At 37.4% G+C, this 26,050-nt stretch overlaps 1 protein-coding gene across 2 annotated transcripts in view; it reads right to left on the minus strand.

Moving 5' to 3' along the window:
• Window positions 1-26,050, minus strand: part of PREX2 (phosphatidylinositol-3,4,5-trisphosphate dependent Rac exchange factor 2) — a 180,906-nt gene that overhangs the window by 104,183 nt on the left and 50,673 nt on the right. For both annotated transcript variants that reach the window (XM_055799729.1, XM_055799728.1), the window contains 6 exons: window positions 25,268-25,372; window positions 22,395-22,496; window positions 20,468-20,629; window positions 12,735-12,868; window positions 8,334-8,437; window positions 1,104-1,253 (listed from right to left, as the gene is read on the minus strand). In XM_055799729.1, the coding sequence (XP_055655704.1) occupies window positions 1,104-1,253; window positions 8,334-8,437; window positions 12,735-12,868; window positions 20,468-20,629; window positions 22,395-22,496; window positions 25,268-25,372 (757 nt within the window). The remainder of the gene's footprint in view (window positions 1-1,103; window positions 1,254-8,333; window positions 8,438-12,734; window positions 12,869-20,467; window positions 20,630-22,394; window positions 22,497-25,267; window positions 25,373-26,050) is intronic.

Below are 26,050 nucleotides of genomic sequence, written 5' to 3' on the forward strand. Positions count from 1 at the left end.
TTCAGACAAGGCCCCATAGAGAAGCAGACAAACCTGTTTTTTGTTGTATTTGACACCATCTTAATCATATTGCTTTTTCATTTGTTATTTTAAAAATGTTAAGTTTTTAGAGGCATCTAAGGCATCATTTTAGCTTTTCTACTATTAATTCCTGATGTCACTATTAATTAGCCGGCGCTCAGACACCCTAGTTGAAACTCTGGTCCTACGGAAGATGTCCTACAAACATTCAGTATTCAACTTCAGAAGACAGAAGAATGTACTGCTGGTCTCCATTTACAATGGAGGCACAAATCAATGCCTACTGCAACAGGTGACACAAAATCTGCACAGACCAGGAAAAAAATCTCAGATCTAACTACAACATCATCTTTTCCTTCAATAACAAGGCCTCAAACATCATTATTGATTAGGATATTTTAGCTTGCAAATGAAATTAGCTCCAGAAGATGATGATGCATCATCTTTCCCTGGTCCTACTTTGTTCTGTGTTCATCTTGAATACATGAGTTTATTCATGGTTGCATTTGAGATCAGGACTATATTTCAACCAAGTATTCTTCCAACGTAATTCAGTTATTCAAAAAGACATTTTTCGTCAATGGTGATTTCTTACTTTCTTGGAGATGGAAGAATACATCAAAGAAGAGGTTGTGGGTATATTCTGTACTATTTCATGTTGGATCATCTGCATGAAGATCCAACACAGACAACCTGCTCATTTCAGTGATTCAAAAAGCTAGTCACAAAAGGGAAGCAAAGCATACAAATCCCACAAGACATTTAGAATAGACCGTCATATATTACAAACCATAACAGTACACAGGCCTCAGTGAAATTATACTGGTTGAGGATCGGCTGCAAAATCATAGATTAAATCATCTCCCCACTTCCAAAACAGCATTCGCTACCAGCCTACATGATTCAAGCCATTATGCCCTTCCCAATACAAGTTTGATTTATTTTTTCCAAGATGGTATTCATAAACCTTAGCTGAACTTGACACCACAAGTTTGCCTAGCAGTTGTTTTTGCTTTATATCTCAACATAAAAATACAGCATGGATTTCTGGCAAAGCAACACAAGGAGGTTTATTAACCTACCTTTTCTCCTCTCTCGCTCTTTCAAAATAGCTTCCAGCCATTCTTGCTTCTCTTCAGGGGTTTTTGCCATGCATACAAACCATTTGTTCTTTGCTGTGTTGTGGATCTTCCAGCCATTAATAACAGTGTGGCCACTGCTGTGATAGTCAGCTGGGAATAGACAGAATGGCTTAAAGAGCACCAATACTTAAAAAAGCAACGGTTTCTATAATTACTAAGAACTCTTTACACATAAAGCTCAGGAAATAAAGAAGAATAAAAATTAACTTAAAGTTATCTGTGCTGCTTGTGAACTATGTTATAACTTAATAAGCTGTACTTTTAACTTTTAATAAATAATGTCCTTCTTAAAATGTAACAGAGAATTGCCTAGCATATGGAAGAAGGTATAAACTTAACACTAAAACAGGCAGAGTCCTATTAAAAGAACAGATGACGGTACTTTGAGTACTTTTGTTCATGTTAAACTGTAATAAATAATTCCTTTAAAAAGCAGCATTGTGGTTTTGCCCCTTAAATCACTCAAAGCTGCTGTACTGATTGAATGACTTACTATTAAAATGTTAAAAGGACTAAATATACAGGGGGGGGAAATACAATTTCTGTATGACAAGTAAGCATATTATATAGATTTGATATCTCTTTACTGGTTACCTGAATAAAAAAATTTCTACACTTATTTGTTAAAACAAGTTGAAATACAATACAAGATTTACCCCGATTTAAAAAAAAAAATGCATCAACAAAATGCATAATTTTTGAAATACGTTCCTAACAGCCTTATGTTCAGTGTGCACATTATAGGAGAGAGGTAACAATTGCTGATGTCCTTAGATATCTTGAACTTCTGACTTCTAACATGTAAACACTATGCTATAAAAATCAGACAATTTACTACTTATTAGTCTTTCTTCACTTCTATAACACTTGATTTTAACATGCTAGCCATAAATCTTCCTCAGAAATTAGCTAAACAGACTTCCTCTCCAAAACTAACACTCCTGAATATCCTTCACTATGATTACATGCATTTCCTGGGGGAAAATTTTAAGCCATAAATGCCTCATGATAACAAATACATTTTTTTGCATAAAATACAGATTAAAACTAGAACTAGCAACCACCGTACAAAATACTAAGAAAATCAAAAGGTCAACATTTTCTCACCACAAACTTTCATTAAGAGGCAAGAAAGTCCTAGGGCCAGCCCTGACCTACTGTAATAAGTACAGAGCTTTTTTCTTTGTAAATATTTTTCATAATTCAGCCCTATTTTGTATAATGAGATGGGATTTTCCAAAACTGAAACCCTTGCTGACATGCTTGCTAAGATTTATCATAAATCTCAGCAGACATGCTAGTATCCTTTCAATAACTCTGCATTTTAATTAGATGGAAAGCAGCCAAGCTTTGTATACTGGGCTGGGAAATGTCAGGATCTACTAGGAACTCATGAGACTGATGGCTAATTTCTAAACCAACAAAACTGTCTAGTATTCAAAGTGTGTAAAGAAAGCACAAGCAAGTCTGTGAGAGGGGGTGGGGGGGAACGAACTAAGTTATTTCTGCAACATCATGTTTATATCACCTATTTATCATGTTTTTATTCACATAACATATACATGTTTTTATTCACATAACATATACATGATATTCTTTGTGCCTTTAAAAACACTGTTTCTAGAAAACTAGCCATCATATGGTGACACGCAATGTCAGAAAATTGGAGTCACAAATCAGTGAAAGGAAAGAAGCCTCAGACAGAAGCTCTCAGCTGACAGACCACAGACCTTTGGAGATCAGAGGCACAGCTGGAGGAAGGAAGGTTAAGGCCCCTTTGTATTATTTGAGCATATACTTCCAAACCTTGCAATATGGCCCTAGCTGCACCTTTTTGTTTATTTATTAAGCTACAGGCTAATACATATAAAACTACAGGGTGATATTTTTCCTGTGGTCTTTGTTATTGTATATATCTATCAGCACAACACCCATGTAATGAAGGCAAATATTATGATTTCTAATGCAGTGAACTGCAGCAGTTAAAATTGTGGCCAAAAAGGTAAAAAATGATGGCTCAGACTCAAAAATAGATTCAGATCCTCGCATTTCACTCTGGACAGGAAACTGGTATCCACTTAAGCAGTTTAGTTTGGAAAAAATGGCTCATCCAGCCACTTGAGTATCTCTATGTAAAGATGACATTTTAAACGTGCAGCATCCTTGGCATCTGAAACTCTGTAACTGCAGGGTCAAGAACACTGGCAGTTTGACCACATTTATCTCATGCCACTACAAACTTGTCCAAATTCTGTGAAAAGCCCAATAACCTAGCTAGGTACTAAGATTGCCTAATGTGCACAGATGGCAATGTTTTCAAGTGGAGAAAAACGGGTGGCTATCACCCAGTTTTGCAATAGTAACACACTCCTGTGATGGCCAGCTCAATTTCAATCTCTGCATTTAACTGCAACACCCCTGCTTTCTCTTTTGTTCCCCACGTTCCCCATGACTACAATTCTCCAAGGTTCCCATGAGCAATTTGTTCTCCCCAGTACACCCATGCCCATAGTCTCCTGAAAAGTATTTCAGCATTACACTATCATCCCATATAAACTCATACCTTTTTTGGACTGGTTATGGAACAAAATCTCACCAACAGCTGTGGACATACCGGCCAGCCAGTCAGCCAGCAGGTATGAAAGTTCTGACTGGCCAGCTGCATAGGATATATGCACACTCTTCACATCAAGGCAGTAACAGCTGCCAGTCAGGCTAAACAAAGGATCTGCAAACCTGATATAATAGTTAACAGAAGGAGGAAGAGCATGAGACTTCATGTTGCCCCATGCAAAGTCTGAATAAGCATGCTTAACAAATCATTAACCCTCCAACTTCCCAAGAAAAGGTGACAAAAGATGACAAAAGATACTTGATAATACATTAAAGCTTGCCATTTGAACTGTAATATATTGTTCAACATTCAAGACTCAAACCTTTGAGAGATGCCTGTGAAGCTATTTGTTACAGCCATATACAATAGATTCTTTTTCTTCTCTTGAAGTACCAAACAGAAATCTCTGTATTGAGGTACTTCTAAGCTTCTCAGACTTTAAGTTCTTAGGAGCACTGATGCTCAGAAATACCAAGGAAATAACTGCTGCATAATATCATTCCTTTCCCCCTCTGTATACTTTCTGATGCAGTCTCTGGTTACTATTATCATGTAGTGCTTTTTCTATATTGTGCCTCATTTCAAGATAACAGGGGACAGAACTAAGATAATATAAGCAACCATAAATCTGGAATTTCCTAAGTCTCAAGTGCTTGTATTCATAAACTGAATAACATTCACTTAATGGCAGATGAATGCCTTTATAGATATACTTTTCTCTCAAAACTGAATTTTAAAAAATGAACACAGAAAAAACAATACCATCACAATATACCAAATTTCTAATACTTGCAAGTGGTTGCGTAGCCACATTGTTTTAAGAACACAAATAGTCTGCCCTAATAAGTAATACACATTCCACTTTAATCAGTGCAATCAAAAAAAACCAGAATGCTTCATGATGTTGAAACAAAAAAGAAAGCTTACACCAACTGCACTGCTCAGCCAAGGCCTAATTTCATCAAAGAAAAATTGCTTTTCAGAAAAAGCTTTGTTAATTTCTGTAGGCATGTCATTAGCATGACAATAAATCCCACTGGGAATCTGTTTTCCTATTTCTGTGCTTCTACTTAAGAACAACGAAAACTACATTCCTACATCTATCAATGCTGAGAGCGAATGCTCGTGTTCCGCAGAGCCTTATGGTTCCTTATACCAAGTGAACAGAGGATCCCCAAATCTACTGTAAAGAACTGTGGAAGCATCATCTGGACTCAAAAGTCTAATGTTTACAGACATTTAGAGACCCATGAAGAGTACACGAGAAAGAGTCATGCATAGATACGAATATATAAGTACTCTGCACGCAGAGCTTCCACATAGAAAGTGATCAGTAATTGATGATTAAGGAAAATAAAATAATACAATGCCAAAAAAAAGCACATGCAAAGCTAATGTGAATGAGGTTCAGACAGCCAGACTACTACACTTATGAGTGAGATGAGACAAAGAATACAGCCCAATAGCACCAGGTTACAGTTCAAATGTGGATGACTACAGGGAATAAAAAACAAGAACACAGAACAGTAAAGAAACCAAGACAAAGCAAGGTTAAAGAAGGGCATCATGACCGAGTGAAAGAAAAAGTATCAGTGTGAGGAGAGGGAATACACTTCTGACCAGAAGGAAGGAAAAATTAAGTATTTTTTTCTAAAGCAGGGGGAGAGGGTGGCAAGAAAAGGGCAGAAAGGTGCTACAGGCCCAGGAAATAGCACAGACATTTCCACATTTCAAAGAGAACCATAGAAAGGAGGGGTAAAATAGCTATAATTTCAAGAAAAAAAATACTTTAGGATATTGGACAAACTGAAATGCAGAAGGTGGAAAATGCAAGGATATGGGGAAAAAAGCAGGTAAAAATAACCATAGAATCATAGAATAGTTTGGCTTAGAAGGGACCTTTAAAGGTTATCTAGTCCAATTCCCCAATAATAAGCAGGGGTGTCTTCAACTAGATCAGGTTGCTCAGAGTCCTGTCCAACCAGACCTTCGATGTTTCATGGATGGGGCACCTGCCACCCTAATAATTTAGAAATTAAAATAACCAAACCATTAACTGATGTTTCATAAGTGTGGAAAGGAGGACAGATTTTAGACACGTTGCATATATAAAGGCAACAAGATTTGATATAGCTCAGGAGAGCAAGTGGGAAGGAAGCACAACAGCCTCCAGTAAAATGTGTAAGGCTGTAGGAAATGGGGATGGCAGCAAAATGTCCTGTGGCTGGAGGAAATCAGACTACTGGTGTCCGGAATAGAAAGGAACATGATTTGTGCTTAGCCAAATTATACTTGAAGATTCACTGAGAAAGAAAACAAGTAAGAAGGAAAACTGATGGTGTGACAGGGATCAAGGATTGAATAGCTACAACAAACAAATGAAGAAAGGTGGGACAGATTTGAGAAAGGCAGGGCAGTCATGGAAGGAGGAAAAAAAGAAATATTTGCTAAAGCCAACACTAAAAGCATGGCAGTATCTGGTATCAGAACCAGTGAAAGAAAAGAGATACAGAATTCTTGGGGTATTCATCAGGAAGAATATGGTGGGTATAAGCCTCTGTGGCCACAGTAATGTCAAGATTTCTAAGAGATACCCTCTTAGAAAGTGACATAATGGAAACAGGAAAACTGTCTCCTATTTCTAAAGCGTGTAATAATAATACATAACATAAAAGACTGAAACACTCAACTTTCTTTTTTGCATAAAAAAAGGCATTGACTGAAATTTCATACAAATAAAGCTAACAATTGGGCAGGAATACAGGCCAGAAAAGGGAAACAGCAGCATATAGAATATTGGATAAATTATATTCAAGTCAATGAGGATTGATGAAATTCCCTACAGTGTACCCACAGGTATCTCTAACCCATTAATTAAATTTGCGGGCCTGGTAAAGCACATAGCCTGAAACAGATGTCAAGGAGTTCTTACAAAAAAATGTATAAAAACCAAAGAGAATTAACCAAGTGTGACACCACAGTGCTCCACCTTATGTTCAGCATTTTCCCCTAGTTCTACCAAGAGCTTAAACAGTTCAGCAATAACTTTGTTGATGGCACCCAGGCAAGAAGCACTGCATGAACTTTCAGGAACAAGACATGAATTCTGAATGCTTAATAAGTTTTGGAAATAGTAAGACAAAATTCAGTACAGAAAATAAAGTAATCATTAGGACCTACTCTCAGATATTAATACAGTATAAACCAGAATGGAAAAGGCACCAGTAATGCACAAAAGGATCTGGTGTGGGATTCTGAAACACAAACTAAAAAATCAAAAATAATGCTCTCAGAAAAGCTAGACAATCCTGGGATTAGTAACAGACATCCCACATGCAGCACTACAGTAATTATTCTCTTCCACTTGGCACCAGTAAAGTTTCAGCTCTGGACACTTCATAATGTAACAAACTAGGGGGAAAAAAACAAACCAAAATTCCAAAAGACACAAAAAGTAATAAAAACTTAGAAAACATGACCCATGGCAACAGGTTGAAAGACTTAAAAAGAAGAGATGGAGGACAGACAGAACAGTCTTCCAATAAACTGGTTTGTCGCAAAAAGAGCAATAGTCAAATAGTTCTCCAAGTCTACCCAGTAGAATAAGTGAGCAAACTGTTTTTAAAACAAGGAACACAATTTCAAAAATTCTTGATTTTAAAGAAATATTTAACTTATACTAAGGATTTCTATGAAGCTTACTTGAGCTGTAGGATCCTTGTCATTAATGCTCAATTTTAGAAAGGAACTACATTAAGAAATGCTTGGAATCCATAGATGTAGGACAAACCTAATGCTACTTTTAAATCAGGAGAAGTAATATATAACTCACATAAATTTCCTCCAGACCTACATATTTGCAATGCCACTGCAGGTTTCACGCCACCACCACCCCCTTTTTTTTTTATAATTTTACATTAAATAGCTGAAAATGATTAAGGTTTTCCTTATTAATCATAAGGAAATTATAACAGTTAAGCTCAAACGTTAAACTCAAGTTTCTAAAACAAAAGTTGACATTTCTCTGACTACTTTGGTTTTTCACTTTTCTAATGTGTGTCAGGAAAATTCAAGCAATCATAGGGATTATATCCCTAAAGGTATTAAAAGCATCCTTCCTTTTTTCTTAAACACTTATTTTACAATTTCAGTATTTATGGTGTTTGAGGTTTCATTCCAACAGAGGTAACTATTCCGTTTGCTTTTACAAATATATCATATACCTAGGGATAATATCGTTTAAGAGCACTGGAATGCTGTAAAGTGAAGTTAAATATATGATTTCAGCCGAGCAACAAATATCACTTTATTTTATTACTCTGTTCATGTTTGTGTAAAACAGTCATCTACAACTGCCCAGCTAATAATGTATGAAAGCAATGATCTGTCACAGGAGCAGAGTTTTGATACAAGCAGATAGTGCTCTTAAAGTGGCATCTTACTCTTGCTTTCTGAGTATAAGAAGCACCCTCCATTCTCAAAGAAATCACAAAGCTGCATTTGATTTCACCACCTCAAAAGACTGCTCTGTTAATGAGCAACACAAATATACTCACCTGTTCCATCATCTACATTCTCTACTTCCATCACTTCTGTATTTATCCTGCCCCGAAAAAGGTAACGGTGGCCATCTGTAGACGCTTTGCTGTTCTTCAATCGCCTGATAAAAGAAAGAGCAGGTAGGCATGTCATCCACCACCTTTTTCTATGTTTCTGCACCACTACCTGGACATGTAGCATTTAAAGACTACTGTAAGAATCACAATACATTTATACATGTGCAGTTGAACTGTGGAAACCATTGCTGAATGGGGCACTGCTGATCCTAATGCAAACAACATCCATCTCTGGTACGACTAAGCTGCAAATTGGTGGCTGACATGAGAGTTTATCAGGGAAGTTCCAATCTGTAAAAGCTCTGTCCCACCACTTTGGTATCTATATGCCACTGTCTGCCATCAAAGACAAAATACTGTACTGAGAGGATCTTTCCTCCTAAATGATGCAGCCTCCTTATGCTAGTCAAGAAATTCAACACAAGGGTAGCATGACTGAAAAAATGAAATAAGAACACCTTTGGATATGAATCTTGACCTACCCATATTAGCCTCATAAATGGCATTTATGCATGGAAGAATAAAGACAACATTCTTTCTTCCTCACATAAGGGTTAACCAAGAATTACAATTCAGAATTGCCAAAATTTTGTGGCAGTTTCACAGTGGTGTATTCCAAAGCAGTGTGCACTGCTGTAACTCTGTCCTCAGTGAAGTCAAGGCCTTTTGAGAACCCCAGCTGTAAGTAGGTTTTCCCACCTTAGACAAGCTAGAGATGATTTTTCTGTCCATTTTTGCCTATAACGATGGTAAAGAGTGTATATCAAACAAAGGTATAATCATCTGAATTCTGACCTTCACTCACTCCAGACAGGTAGTAAACTTCAGAAAATGACCTGCCTCTCAAACATTACAGTCTAATGAATAATCTAATATGACATAAATTTCTTATTCAAAAATTAAATAATATATTTTTCAAAAAACAAAACAGCACCAAGCATAAAGGTTCAGTATTACATACTTTTTTCTCTTAAAAGTGAAGTAAATCTAATAATTCTAGTGACCTTTGTACCTATGAACCCAAATTTAGCAATCTACATTTATACAACTCCACAGCAAAAGGATGCTTTAAAATTACACAAAATACCTCATATTATAAAAATAGGTCAATTTTTGTAAAATTTCCAAAATACAAACCTCCTGTGAGCAACACTTTCTTTACCTACTTGCCAATCAATACCCAAAGTATCTTGCTGGCATATAACTAATTCATTTCCCACCATAAACTCTGAAACTATGTTCTAAGTTGAGTTATTCTCATGTCATCAGAGACGTCACCATGTGACATCCAGCTACATGTCACCCAACGACATGTAGGACATGGTTGCTCAAAACTAAAGAAATCGCAGACCTGTTGTGTGTTTTGAGATTTTTCACCTAATAGTGCATTTTAACTAGAATATGGCTACAAAAATAAGTAATTCATAGGTGGACAAGTGAAAAGATACTACGTAATCAGTAATTTAATTGTAATTGTCAGACAACAAAATCTAGCAAAAATTAGAAATTTTGAGAATAGCTTAGTTTATATTTAACCAGTCTACATAAAAATGCAACTGAGAAGTTTTAGGAGGATATCCTTGAAATAAATTCAGTATTCAACACTAGGTATAATCACAAGGTTCTTAAATGGTTCCTACTATGACTGTTCCAAATGTTCTGCAACCTAAGCAAGAGTTGAAACAAAATCAAAGGAGTGATTCACTATAGCTAGTGAAGTATAAATGAACTATTTTCTCACATGTAAATGCTTCCCTGTTAACAGAGTATTCTATAGGAGGAAACAATATTGACTGAGGAAGAAGATTTTTAAACCTTCCTTAGGATTAGTCAGCAGCTTCTTCAGTGGTAACCTACTGGGAAAAAAATCATTTCCAGTCCAGTCTGAATAAAGTTCTTACAGAACAAGCTCAGCAGCTTTACCATGTGGAAAGGTCCCTACAAGACATTCTTTATCACTAAGGTTCATGGCTACTTTCCACAATTACCACTTTCTACACCACATACTGATGAGTCTCATCTTCCCAACATATTGGTTCAGCAAGAAGCTCCACAAGTGCTACAGTGAATCTAACCACAAGTCTACCATAGAATCATGAAATCATTTAGGCTGGAAAAGACCCTTAAGATCAAGTCCAACCATTAACCTAACGCTGCCAAGTCCACCACTAAACCACATCCCTAAGGGTCACATCTACACAACTTTTAACTACCTCCAGGGACGGTGACTCAACCGCCTCCCTTGGGAGCCTGTTACAGTGCTTGACAACCCTTTCAGTGAAGAAATTTTCCCCACTAACCATCCCAAACTTCCCCTGGTGCAAATTGAGGCCATTTCTTCTTGTTCTGCCACTTGTTCCTTGGGAGAAGAGACCAACCCCCACCCTGCTACAACCTCCTTTAAGGTAGTTGTAGAGACCAATAAGGTCCCCCCTTGAGCCCCATTTTCTCCAGGCTAAACACCCCCAGTTCCCCCACCCGCCCCTCATAAGCCTTGTGCTCCAGACCCTCCACCAGCTTCGCTGCCCGTCTCTGGACACGCTCCAGCCCCTCAGTGTCCCTCCTGCAGTGAGGGGCCCAAACCTGAACACGGCATTCGAGGGGCGGCCTCACCAGTGCCCAGTGCAGGGGGACGGTCACATCCCTATAGTTAGCACAGAAGGAGAGTGATATCCAACCCTTAGCCACCTGCTCTTATGTATGACAAAATGAGTAAGAGCATAAACTTATTTGGGAAAATAATTTTTAAAGCATTTAAAATAATACTTTTGAATGATGAGACCTATGCAAAACCTCGTATGAAAAATACCATATATAAACTATATAGCACAGCAAACAACAAGGGTTGCTAATAAGATTTTAAAGCCTTAATGAAAAATTGGTCTCAGATTTGTGCATTTTATGCATAAACTTCCATTTACTTTGGGGTTGTAGCTGTATATGTACTACTGATTTTACAACTAGACTACGCAACACATGCTGTGGTACACAGATATAAGACTTCTGGTCTTTGTTATCCAACCCTCCTATCTCCATCCCTCTCATCTGCCCCCACCAAAAACAGGTAGCAAGAAGACAAAAAGCACACACTACTCCCCACACATAGCTAAAGCAATGGGAGAGGAGGAAATCATTATGTCATCAGGCTGCCCTCAGTCTTTTCATCCCAAAGCTGATGGTGCTGGGTGCTCCCACATGCTGGACTGCATGACCAGCTACCTTCACTCAGATGCACTAAGCGTACATTTTAGCATTAACATTTCACTTGACCATCCTCTCATGTACAGCCCTCAAAAGCAGCTAGGTCAGGATTCATCCTTTAAATAGGACCACTGCCAAGCCAGAGCACTAATCTAAACAAATTGATATTACGGGTGCAGAGAAAAACATCTTTCATCTGGATGCTACAGACAATCCAGGGTACTAGTAAAAGACAGTTGGGGAAAAAAAAGGATGAAAGCTGGCTATCAAATCTGGAACCACCCTTGAAAATCTTGCAGCACTCACACTGATCCAATGGGCATGGCAGGGGTGATGACCGTAGAACCTGGATTTATAAAGCTACTGTTTCAGCAGTTGCAGTCAGTTTTCTCAACTGGACACTAAGGTCGATGATGGGAGTTTCCTCTGACACCACTCACAAGTGTGCAGAGACAGAGCAAAGATAATGGTACTCAGCAGCGCTGTTAAGAGACCATATTCAAGGTCTTTCACGTATCTAGGAATCTATCAAGGATCTATACAGTAACATGTATTCAGTGGCTACTCAAAAACAGGTTCTGGGTCAAAGAAAGAAGCAGTTCCAAGAGGGATGCATGTACACAGAGGTCTTATTCCTCAGAAGCATAAGAGCACCAAATATTAACTGCAGAAGCTTACTGCTAAACTAAGGTATTGCTCCTTGCAATGCAGCAAGCAGCAGCTTCCTGGCTGTTTTCCCTGATTAGAAATACAAGGCTTGAAACTCTTGAATCTGTAAAGATTTATTTTATAGCATAAGCCGTAATACTCATTTGTCTGAACTGAAAATTCAGTCTGTTGACCCTTCGCATAAGAGAATGAGGCCACCACATATAACCTGTTGTGGAAGACTGACAAAACAGGTTGTGTGTCCCTTTCATCATTTGGATTCTGCATTCATATAAAATATTTCCAATGTTTGAATTAAATATACTTCTCTTTGGGTGACAGTTCCCCTCTAAAAATCCTGACTTTTATATTGCAATTAACTGCAGTAAACACATTGGTGGTGTTCAAATATTCTTATGAAAGAGCATACAAAGGATTAGCTCTGCTGTGAGAAAAATACATTATTTTTGAAAGTATAAATTAATCATTTACCTGTGCTTTTTTTTGCAGTAGACCAAAAGGTTATCAAAAAGAAAAAATATCCTCTCTTGGATATTTCCTGCTGAAATTTTCAGTAGTAGTCCACTTCGCAGCATTTCTGTGCACGTATCTGTGATGTTGGACCCCTAAAATCAATTGGAAAGAGATTATTTTTTTATTCTGCGAGAACTGAAGGACTGTGCACCAATTAAGGAAAAGTTTCTTATACAAACTCACAACCATAATGATTCTCTGGAAACGCCAAGAATAAAATTCATGGTAATTTATTACATTGTAATTAAATAATAATTTCTAATGATGCTTAACACCAGCTTTGTATTCATTCAGTATTGCCATTAACTGGAGAGGGTGTGTGGTTTAATTGCTAAAGTTTCCAAATTGTATTACGTATGTGCACAAGATCACTCCTGAAAAATCAGGCCAACTTCATACAACAACTCTTATCCTCAGTAACTTTACTATTTAGTCAGAAATGTCTGACATAATCCATGCCAAGATGAATTTGGAAGCTGAAGCAACCTGTAACTTGAACATCATCAAGGGTATATATTTCTACATTAAATAAAGCTAAACACAAAATCAAAAAACAGCTAAGTTTAAAAGTCAGGCAAACTATTAGTGGCACATACAACTAAGACTGTCTAGCATACTTCCTCATAACACAATCTCAAGACATCAGAATTCTGCTAAGCTTAAATGTTTCAAATGAAACTTCTCATGCCTCATTTTTACTTCAAGGTAGATCATTCTTTCAGGCATTTTCATAAAGGTTAATGAAAAAGAAGCAATTAACACAGCTTAACATTTTCCTCAAAATACTTCTGTGAAAAAGTCATGGCATTTCTACGCCTTATAAAGAGAAATTTACCTCTCAAGAAAGCCTGCCTTGAATTCGGAGGTGTATTTTGCTATTCTGAAAATCCACGTGCTTGTGGGGCAAAGCTCCTGTCCATGAGCTATATGCATCCAGCCATGTGACCTTATTGATAACTATGCCTGCTGGCTGCATCAAGCATACCCATCCATGGCTTGAGGAGTTTCCTAACTTGAGGCAGTCAACAGCCAGCTTGGAAACCCACAAAAGCTAGGACTTTCCTTTCAACTACAGATGATCTGAGTGACTTATGCCTGCAATAGCTGTAGTTACTTCCTCTTCTTGATCTAACCACAGTAGCCCAAAGGAAAATGCATTCAATTAAGAGCCAAGAAGCAATCATGGGTTCTGCTCTCAGCTCTTCATCTTACCATTCATCCTTTGTACATCACATCCCTGAATATTGAGCAATAGCTCAGACTGTTCTGAGGCGAATGCAGTCTGTTTACAGAGATGATAAGAGACATTGCACAGCCATCACACTGGAACACAATTCAGGTCTCTAAATAAAGCAGCTTCAGCATCAGAACTACCTACCTACTCATTTCCATTTAGGTTTGAACGGAGCCAAAAATGAACATCATCTATAGAGACTACACCATACTTCCCTTCCTACGACAGCATCAGAACCAGAAGCCGGCACACTAATTTTACAGTTTTATTTAAAACCAAATATTGGAGCACCTTAAAAGTACACTCAGTAATATAAGTTGAGCATAATTTAGGGCTGTACTTAATGCTTGCTGACCACAACTACAGAAAAGCAGATAATTTTGTTCCATTCTATTTCATTGTCTTTGTGTATTAAAAGGAGTAAACAATATCTGATTTTGCTTTTAAAATTTGCTGGAATAGTACTTAATAATAATTTGCATTTTAAAAGGATAGATATTTTTTAAATGTTTCTTGTTTCTTTTCACAGAAAACTTCAGTTTTGCTGGAAAGCTGGGGTTATTTTGTAGGGAAGCCAAAAAAATTCAGCTTAAGGCTTCAAAATCGTATCAGCAGTTTCAGCTTTCTACAAAAGGGTCTATTTTTTTCATAGAAAGGGTCTTATGAAAACATTTCATCTCTTTTTACATAAAAATTTCATTTTCACTGTAGAAAAATACAATCTCTTTCCAACAGTCCTAGAAAGATCTGCTACTTGCCTGCATCAAGTTATAAAATACCATATTTTATACATATTTAAAACATATATAATTCAGGCTACGTGAATCGTCAGGATTTACTTCATTCATGATTCAAGTTCAACATTACAATACGGCAGTGAAAATTATCTGTATCACATTACTACCCTTTGCTACTGCTTTCATCTTCATTTTCTTCCTTTCCTAATATAAACTGCTAAATGATGAAAAAAACATTCTAGAGATACTTTTTTTCCCTTGGAGGCCCTCCTATCCAAACACTGAACAGCATTCAGTTCACTTTATCAGATACCTTCTGACAAGATCACAACCTGTGCTGGTGTGGCCACAGGTCAGTGAATTTTGTTACTGCTGGTTTATCTGCTGAATTCCAGGGAATAAGGTAACAGGATCAGAAGCCACATCTGGCTGTCCTACATAAGCCTGCTAGTGGAGAAAAAAACCCTGCCAACCTCTTGTCTATGTAACACTGTAAGGGTCAGCCTGTTCCTAGACTTCAGGTGGGCATGGAGTTGAAAGGAAGAGGAAGGGCATGTTATGTGAAAACACTGCTGTCTATACACCTGGGGTGAGCGCTTCCTTTAGGGATGAAAAACATGATGAAAAAAGGATAAAGCAGAGGGCACACAAGCACTACCATATCCACCATGCAATTCAAACAAGGACTGACAACTAAAACAATGATTTCATGAAGGATGTAGCTACACCTTGAACCTCCACATGGCTTTAAAGCAGGAGCACCAAGCTACAGTTGATATCCAGCCCAGCAGGATAATTCATTTATCCAACTCCGAGCTGTCTCCCTCATAGGGAAAGGTTTGAGGCTGCAGTAACAGATGAAAGATCATTCTTGTCCCAGAAGCAGGTGAGGCTATCTACTGCACAGCTAAAGCTGAACTATACTACCTACAAGCCATACTTTTCTAACAAATATTACGAAAACCTTCTAATGCAAGCATGTTTTTACTAAATGTTTCAATTGAAATTACCATGGAAATCTCAAATATGAGCAATATGGACCTGGAAAGTAATTTGCTATTTCAAAGATTTCATGAATACGTACATTTATACTCAGGGCTTGTAAGGGAAGATCATGCAGTTGCTCAACCTAAATGTAAAATCATTACTACTACGCTGCAATTCATGTTTCTACGCATTTAAATTACCCACAATTAGTACTGATGGGGCATTTTCAGTGAAACCAGCATTTTTGTAATAGGTCAATTTGGAAATGCCATGTATTGTAGAAATAAACCTGTTTTAATCATCTTCCAATAAAACATATAAAGGATTCAATTGGAAAAAACTGACCTGCAAAGCAGGCTTATACTGTGAATCTAGATTAGGTTTTCCTCCATCTATCCTACTGAGTCACTGAAGACTCCAAACATCTAACTAGAGCAGTCCTCTCCTGTGGGTAGCACTAGTGCCAAGGACTCTGTGGTTTATCAAGACAGCTGGTAAGGAAGTTAAAAGCCTGTAAGATCTCAGAGCCTGCAGGCTGTTCAGGTAAAACTGCTTCTAGCAACCTTTGGCTGCCAGTCAGTCACCTATCATTCCACTAAGGCAAAGGCTTGGGCAAGAGGTCTGAAATGTGGGCTACCATGACTGTATCATAAAATAAATGCTTTAAAATGCACTGGAAGGAAAGAGACTATATGCAAGAAATTTAAAACAGTATTTTTTTTGTTTTTAAAAAATCCTTAAGTCATTAAATACCCATCTTTGAGATTAAAATTTATGACTTTTATTACCTTGCAATGAAAAGCAGCATTTGTTGGTTTTGCTTGTTACAAAAGCTACTTATCTACATATTCCAGGCAAATTTCAGTCAAACACAGAGGTCTGACCATACTGATTCAGTGGCCAACACATTAACAGTGATAAATGTCAGATTTTACAGATATTGACATACTCTTCAGTACTTGCACATGGGCATAGGAAATAGAAATAAAATAGGGGAAAGGGCCAAAATTTCTGGTGTTTATAACAGAAATCTCTATTAAAATACTACTTGCTGTTATGGCAGAATGGAAAAGAACAGAATACCCCATGCTATTGTCACTAAATTGGTCCGTGACTCACACTGTTGTTCAGTTTCCAGATCACAACAAATGCAACAACTTTATTTTTTCTTCTCTCACTGAAACTTCCACGTAAATTTTACTGACAGACTCCTTCAGTTGCTGAGCCATTCTCCAGCTGAAACAGCCACCTACACAAGTTCTGAATTCAGGCCAATAAATTTAACCACTTAGGAAATTAAGTGAGAAAGAAAATTTTTAGTATAATGACTTTCTTGAAACAGATGTTCCATTTTTCCATGAATCTGTATTTTTATCATAATAAAGAAAAGCTTCACTTTGTGACACTTATGTATAGGAATTCAAGCCATGCTTTGATCAGATTCTAAAAATAGTCTGTATGTTTTTTTCCTTTCCTTCTAGTTGGGGCCAAGCAATGTGCTAAAGCATTTCCTTCTGGAAGGAAATCTCCAACAAGTTTGCCTCTTTATTTTTAGGCAATGCAGAAAACCAGATGTTTATTTAATTAAATCCACTCTCATACATTGCATTCAGAGGTTTTTTGTAGTTGTTGTTGGGAATCATTCAAAATACGATTAGCTCTTATACATGCTCTGGGATTCTTACCATTTCAAGGACTAACTGTATATTATGTTTGAAAAGGATGCGCATATTAAGATCAGTGCAATTTTGCCAGATTGGGCACCCTGTAGTTGCCATATGATAATAGCAGACCTGATCAGCTAAACTACAATAAGCACCACATAACTCCACTGAAAACATAGTATTTTAAAACAATGATGCCATTTCAGAGTTCAAGCACAAGTGAAATCCTAAATTTAAATTGGGGTGGAGGGTGGGGGTTGTGGGTACACAACAACCAAAGAAAAAAAACCCACAAGGTTGGAAGGAAATTCCTATGTTACGGTTCACAGAACACATTCTGAGCAGACTGTTTCCCATGCTTCTGTCCGTATTGTTATCCTTTCTTATTGTTAGCTTGACTTATTAATATATTTCCAACAGCAAACATATTTACTACTGTATGCCTTACTAAGGGTTCAGAAGAAACAATGCAGGAAAGTGGATTCCCTTTTCAGGTTTAGAGGTTTGAGAACAGTCTTAACCGACTTCCATGACTAATGATGCACTGAGTTAATAATACTGTAATTCTACACTGCAGAGCATTCATTAAGATGGATTTGATAAATATCTGTAAGAGTCAGGCACTGAAATCAAGTAGAATAATATTAATCACTACAGTGCAGTACAAAATTTAATTGAAAAGCTGAAAATAATAGAAGGAATAAAGTCAGTGATAGGCAATAAGGATTATTTAACAAATTTCCTTGCCATAAAATATTTAGCACTATAAGCACTTAACTTGCTGTTGCTTCCATCATGAAGTTATTGTACAAGCATGTCTAATGCATTTTAATTTCACATACACTAGTCTTTCCAAGTTATTGCTGATGTCAGCAAGTTCAAGCTAATTAAAAAAAAGAAACTTATTTTCACCTAGTCTAAAAAAATCAGCTGTGAAGATATTGCTTCTTTTGGAAAGTGTTAGGTCAACTAGACCTCCTCTCAATTACAACATTTAGAGGTTTACTTTATCTAACTAGTCCTTTGTTTTTCAAAATCCTACAAATGATATCATAGCGTGAGTACACACACACAAGTCATTTGTCTTTAATGACGCTTTTGTTTTTATAAATAATTAAGATTGAAGATTAAAACTAAATGTAGAAAGGCTTGTCTGAATACAAACCAGTAATTATATAGCTTTTTTACTTGCTAAAATTCCTTCTCTTGAGGCACAGTGAATTTTTGTGGAAGGTGCTATACTAACAGTCCTGTACCAAATGATTACAGTGCCCTGAACTCCAGCATAAGAGGGTTGCTGTGCTCTAATTATACCTAGCCCAATTACAGAAATTGAGCTGTTCTTGAAAATGCTGCTACACAGGAAAAATACCTTGAGTGATACATTTCAAATCCCACAATGCACTGAAGTAACACAAAGAATTTTGATTAAAGTAAAACTGGTTGCTTAATCCATGTTTACAATTAATCAAATCTTCCCATACTACTCAATTAACAACAAACCAAAAGTTTGCATAAGTCCACAGATCAGGAGATTTCATGTGGAGCAGACAGGAAATAATATTGTGGTGTCATGGGCAGTATTTAGGAGGTTCTTTGTTCAGCACAATTTTTATGCTTACTTCAGATAGTTACTTGTTCTGCTGAACTCTTCTGGAAAGCATCGGAGAGACTGAATCCACGGCTGCAGAACCAGAGTGTGTACTTAGGCACAGCAAGTTCAAGAAACAGCAGGTGGCAAGGAGGAGACGTAGAGAGGGAACAGAACTGTGTAGACACTATTTTTTCTTTCTGCTGTTTCATCTATTACTATGAGCATCTACTTAAAAGTTGACCCTTCTAATCAATATTCTAGTTTTTAGTTGTCACACTTCCTGACAAACTGTGTCAGTTGAAGTTCAGACAGGTCTGTCTCAAAGCCTTCTCTGATTCAGTGTCCCATCAGTGTCCCTAATCCTTTCTTTTCTCTGCACTGTACAAATGTCGTTTCCCACTACACAGCCGAAAGATCAGGTCTCAGTCTATCAGACTACCATGTAAAAAATACCTTTTCCTTGCTACCTTTTCCAGTCAGCAAGCCTTCCACAGAGCTTAAAGGGATAAAAATATCTTTCTCTAGTTCTTAAGTATCTCTCTTAGGAAGAGAAGTAGCACATTTGAGCAAACCATTCAAAAAAGGAAGAACTACTTCCATGTTGAAATTTGTGTCTGAAAAAAAAAAAAAAGTGTATTACATTCAAAATGGGGTTTTTAAAAAACATTTACATTGCTTACATTTTTTTTTACTGGAACTGCACTTGTGTTTCCCTCTCATCTCACTGCAGGCAGCTCAGATGTTTCAATAGAAAAAAACTCAGGCAATTTAAAGATACGTTCCTATCTACATCTATCTTTCTGTATAAACTAATGATAGTGCTCAAAATAATACAAAAGGAAGATTCTACTACTACAAGTACTTGATCTTGTTATCTAAGGGAAAGGGTGGCTCTTCTGGTTACTATTGAAAACTAACTCAGAAACAGACCTATGGTTTCTTCACAAACTAAAGCATTAAAGAGCTTCCACTTGCAAATTATGGAAAAAAAATAAACTAAGTCTTACACAGATTCTATTGAATACATTTATGTTAGTTTAGCTCAGCAAACAGTAAGGGACTATCTACAAGCTGAAAAAAACTTATGGACTCAGTGCTTAATCAATAATAAACTATCAATTATTTTTTTCAACCAGACAAAATGCAATTAGGCAGCCATGGACAGCATTAAATCACAGCAGCAGTTAAATGAGGATTTATAGATGTGTATGTGTGCACACATGCATGTTGATGTAAATGATCAATACTCTAAGGCTGACACTAAATATTTGCCCTCCTTCCTGGAAGTCTGATATTTTATACAGAGATGATCAGTCATGGACAACACAATTTACAGAGCAGATCCCTAATAAAAGCTGAGATTTCACAGAACTGAGGAGCTGACAGTACCTCAGGGTCACAAAAACAGTACAATATATGCTTGTTGAAAACTGTTACTCCCTCAATATACAAAGTGACAAATCTTAGGACAGTACCTCCCATCCTTCAACATGAGACTGCCATTCTTCTAAAAACTCCAATTTTTCCATTTGTCTCTTGGCCTCATTTATGTTGGAACAGACAGCTTTCATGGCCTGGAGGGCTTCCATTAGCGCCGCGTAGTCACTGTGCTTCCTTGGAGTCCGCTTCAGTAATTCCTATTTAGACATTTAAAAAGAAAAAAGAAGGAAAAAAAAGAAAAAAGAAAAAAGAAACCTGTCTTTGATCTCTAAATGTACATTACAGGAGACTTAAATAGACTAGGATACAAAATCAAAAAGTAGCCATACCTCTCTTTTACTAGGTGGAAAATAAACCCTCCAGCATTGTGTCCTAGTATGACACTAAAACTCAGAGAAATAAATGACTAACAATAAAAAAAACTACTTAGGAAAAAGTTTGCATTTCAGCTACTTTCTCCCTCCAAAAATGTTTCTTCATGTTGAGCTTCTTTTTGGGGGGTTGGGGTGTTTTTTGTTTCCATCCACAGGATGGAACTGTTCGACAGCAAGGGTAAAATTCTGCTTAAAAATGTTAAGTTTACTAATGTCAAAATTAACACTTGCCTTTCCTGCAACTCAGGGCCAAACACATGTTCCTTTAGCTCCACACTGTTGTTTAATCTAGTGCAATACACCAGAAAACTGAACAATAGCTTAGGTGACTCACTGATTTCAGATGGTTACTAGTAATGGCAGCCATACTAGAAAACAAAAGTGGAGTTGCCAGTACTCATTTGAGATTTCCCATCTCAATCTGCCAACTACCCCTTTACATCTGGACTGACTACGGACAGCCCTCAGTGCATATGCTGACGGACGCGTGGGTACATTCCTCTGGAGCCCTAACCCTGCTGCCACCACACCCTATATTTACATTTATTTAACATAACTATATTAATTTAATTGTCCCCTAGAGTAATTAGTCATTTCCCCGTTTTATCTGTAGATCCTTCATTCAAAAAATAGAATATAAAAATAATTTTAAAATAGGACAAGGGAACTGTAAAACCAAAGATATCTGGGATGACTCAAACATCACTGAAATTATTAAATTCTTTAACTTCTTCTAAAAATCTTTATTTTAACATGTTTACTTTTAGGTTTTTATGTCAGTGCAATGAAATGCATATGCCTCAAAACTGGCAATGTTTCAGATAGAAACTCATACACACTGTAAAAAATGCTGTCCCATAATCAGATTTCAAGTAGCTTCTCGAACATTATCTGCTCTGGCTTTTCTCTCTCTATTTGAAACAATAAACAGTATTAGACCTTAATGTGTTAAGCAAAAATATTTTTTTCAATATTTACTTTCCTGATAATTGTATTATTTAATTTCCTAACATGGAAAAATTTCAGTAACTCAGAGGTTTTAATATCTAATATTTATCAGTGTAAATTTACATTTTTCATTAAGTTTTAGGTTGTAACAGTAAAATAAGAATAAACATATAAACGTGCATAGAACCACCTACATCTTACTGTTACTCTACAGTTTTTCTTACAAATCCTTTTGATAAATATTTTTCATTTACAGTTTGCTGATGGTAAATTAGAATCATCAAAGCATGTCGCCAACTCTGCTATCCCAAGCACTTAAAGCGAGGGCATGGTCAAACCCAGCTGAAATCAGTCTCATTAAACTCCCTTAAATGGCTCACTTATATTCAACAATGGAGAGTCAACCTTACAATTAGATGCAGAAGGGAGCTAATCGTCTTGACCCAGCCAAAGTCCTCTGTTTTTTTAATACTGATGTCAGAAGACTTGCCACTAGCTTTAATGAGAGCAAGTCTGGGTCCGATATCTAATAAAGACATTATTCACCGTGTAGAGAGATTGTTCCTGCAGTTTGGAAATATGCTTAGCAACCAGTTTTATACAGAAAGTATAAAGTCCTAAATAAAAATCTTGGAAGTACCTTTAAAAGAAGGGGATACTTGCATATTCTCTGTATCGGCGTTACTAGATATCCCTCCAATGGTACATCTGTGTTCTTGCGTCCTCCAAGGAGCATGCAGTTCTGGGATGTGAACAGTTTCACAAATCATTAAAAAATCCCAAGAAAATTATCAGAAATAAAGACAAGGTCGTATGTACACAGCAATATAGGCTAAGCTATATATAAATTATACACATATATGTAACGAAGGAAGTTTGCAAGACTGTCAAAAGAACAGGCCTGAACACATGCACAGGTAGGTACACTGACTACCATACATGACAAGGAAGACACAATGGCATTACACAGGTATCTCCCCTAGGTACCTTGTTCATCCAGTGTGATTAAGAGAGGGCTTTTTTTAAGTTTATAAATAAAAGACAGTAAATAAAATGCTAAAAATATGATTTCATATGTCAACAAACACAAAAAAAAATAATTCAGGGTGTCCACTGTAGGGGCTTTTGGTTTCAAAACGTGTCTGCAACATTAAGTAGCATCAAAGATGGTCTGAAAGGTCTGAACATGGCCATCCTAATACACACCCCAAGAAAAGTGTTCTGTTTACATGTTTCTATATTTAAACATTATGTGTACTGAATAAAATATACTTAGCCGTGGGCTAAAGAATAAGTAAGCTTTGACAAGACATCAAACTATTGAAGCAGAGAATAATACATGAAATATTGGGTGGAAGCATCTGTGAAAAAGCAGCTGAGCCAGAGAAAAGAATAAGGACTATTTAGGATAACAAAGTATGCAAGGGACATCACAGCAAATATTTGGAATTGCTGGAATTAAAGTGTAAGTACACAAAGACCTAAAGTAATGATGAAAATTATTTTATGGAGAGATCAGAAGGAATTGTGATGCAATGGCATGAGATAATCTACAGCTTCAAAGAGCAAGATGTCTAAACTGAGAACACTAAACAAAAGTAGTTTAGCACAGCCAGATGGTATGTTGACGCAGGCCACAAATCTGGATGCAGACACATTGCTGATGGAACAGAGGCTACACAACCAGACGGCTGCTCCACTCAGCACGTAACTCACAACGCACATACCCCATAACCAGTGCTGCTATGGGGATTTCTACGCCCACCCTTAGTCTCCGCTTTGTACTCATGGTTAAGCAGTTTCTGTCTTATCCTAAAGGATTCTTTATCCTAAAGGATTTCATTCAACCTGCCAACAAAAAAAGCTTTACTGATAAAGACCAAGCAAGATAATGGCAATGCAGACTATGGTTTATATATTTGAGCCTATACTCAAAGGCTCAAAAGTCTGGTTTCAGCTCCCAAGTATTTAAAGGTAATTGTATCTCTAATGACCTGAACTGTTCTGTCTGGCTAGAAGGCTTCACTGCACTTTCAAATCACACAGTCAGACCTCCTGTTCTCTAGGTTAGACTGCTGCCACTTATTCTACAGACCTGTCCTGAATCTATGAGAAACCGAAAGCAGTTGTGAAAGCTCTGTGCATGCACCCAGGAGTACATGACACTGACACATCATGAACTGCCACAACTGCACACTTTGTTTCCTTTCTCACAAAACAAGCTCTTTGCAGTCTTTCTCCAGAGTATTTTGCTTTTTGTCTCTGTAGTCAGCATTCACCCCTTCTTCTGGTGTCTGGCCATGCTGATCCCAATACAAGAACCGTGTGTGTGAAGCTCCTCAGTCTGGGGCAAGGTGAAGGATACCTGTGTCAGCCGCTGAGGAAAAACAGGGCAACTTTGAAGCTGCTTTTAACTATGAATGAAATACTGCTGAATAAGAGACTCTTAGCAAAAAGGCAGATGGCACTTCATGTCACCCCATACCCCCCTACAATAAGGAAATTCACACAATGCTCATTAACTTGTCTGTAAGTAAATGCAGCTAGGAAGGCAGATCCAGTATCCAGCAATAGGACAGCTTCACCACGAACTCTGTCAACAGCAGCAGTGAAAGCCTACTGCATGCTAAAAATAACTAATAAAATTAAATAAAACTTGTGATACTGCCAGCACTGTGACATTTTGCTGGTAGTGTCATTTGCTCTCCAGTCCCAAAATGCAATAATCAGATCTGATCACTCTGAAGTTTGATGTATCTATGGACACCTTCTCAGGTATTGAAATTCCAATATAGTAGGCTCCACATTTCAAAGCCGACCTTGTTATCACAAGACACCATGAAGGAAAACACAAAAATGATTCCACGCTGAATCCTTCTTTTAACAATTTATGTCAACTATTAGGAAACTCAGTATTTACATGGAAACTGGTTTTGCTGTGAGAAAATCATAAGGCCTGTCAACTGTCATAACATTTTAAAACCCCTCCTTTATTTGCTTTATACAGTGAAAGACTAATTGTGTAGTTGTTTCTTTTGACCTCATATTAAGTCAGCATCTAAGATCAGGACGGCTACTCCTGTGATCTATAACAAAACATTTTCCTATGTGGCACAGCTGTGGCTACAATACCAGAACAAGAACCTTCTCTTCAGAAGTACTGATGAGTCCTCCAGCCCCCTTTCTGTAATTTCTTTCCCTATCCCTCCTTATATATCTTATCCTATTCCTTTTCCTTTCTACAGACACAGCTGGTTTTACACCCTTGCCTCTTGATCAGCAAGTTCAAGGCACACTGCCTATAATGCTGTATTACACGCAGCTTCAAGTGCAGCAGTGAAAATATGGCGTAGGCAACCACTTCCCCTAGAATCACCATCCCCAGCTGAAACCGCCTGCTAACCACTTGCAGGTGTGCTTGTAGTTGTTATGGTGGAGGTGACAGTGCTAACAACTCACTGCCCAGTCAAAAGTATTAAGCTTAATACCATAACCAGTTCAAAGTTTATTTACCAAAAGAAACGTCCGCACTGTTCTTATTTTGTTAAGGTCAAGAAGAACTTTCTGTGCCTTCTCATGGTTACTGCAGTATTCATCATAGATACGGAATTTCTCTTTCTGCAGAAACAAAGAAATACATTGTTCTTCACTTGCCATTTTGATTTAATTTTTTTTTAATTAATAAAACATGGAATTAATACTTTTCAAAGCTAATAGCCAATATAGTTTTCATTTTGAAAGGTCAGCTTTTCCTTCTACGTTTATTATTTAAGGCCCAGCCTCAAATTAGAATTATGAACAGTCTGGAAGCATCACTTGGGAATTTCAATCATAGAATCATAGAATACCAGGTTGGAAGGGACCTCAAGGACCATCTGGTCCAACCTTTCTTGGCAAAAGCATGGTCTAGACAAGATGGCCCAGCACCCTGTCCAGCCAAACCTTGAAAGTGTTCGGTGTTGAGGAATCCACCACTTCCCTTGGGAAATTATTACAATGGCTGATTGCTCTCATTGTGAAAATTTTTCCTCATGTCCAATCAGAATCTCCCCAGGAGTAACACATACCTGTTGTTATGTATCCATCACCCCTTGTCTTACCCATGTGACTTCTTGTAAAAAGGGAGTCTCCACCTGCTTTGTAGCTACCCTTTAAATACTGGAACATGGTGATAAGGTCTCGTCTAAGCCTTCCTTTTTCAAGGCTGAACAAACCCATTTCTCTCAGCCTTTCCTCATATGGCAGGCTTCCCAGTCCTTTGATCATCTTTGTGGCCCTTCTCTGGACCCTCTCCAG

This window comes from Falco peregrinus, chromosome 3, assembly GCF_023634155.1.
Source record: "Falco peregrinus isolate bFalPer1 chromosome 3, bFalPer1.pri, whole genome shotgun sequence".
Classification (NCBI taxonomy): Eukaryota; Metazoa; Chordata; class Aves; order Falconiformes; family Falconidae; genus Falco; species Falco peregrinus.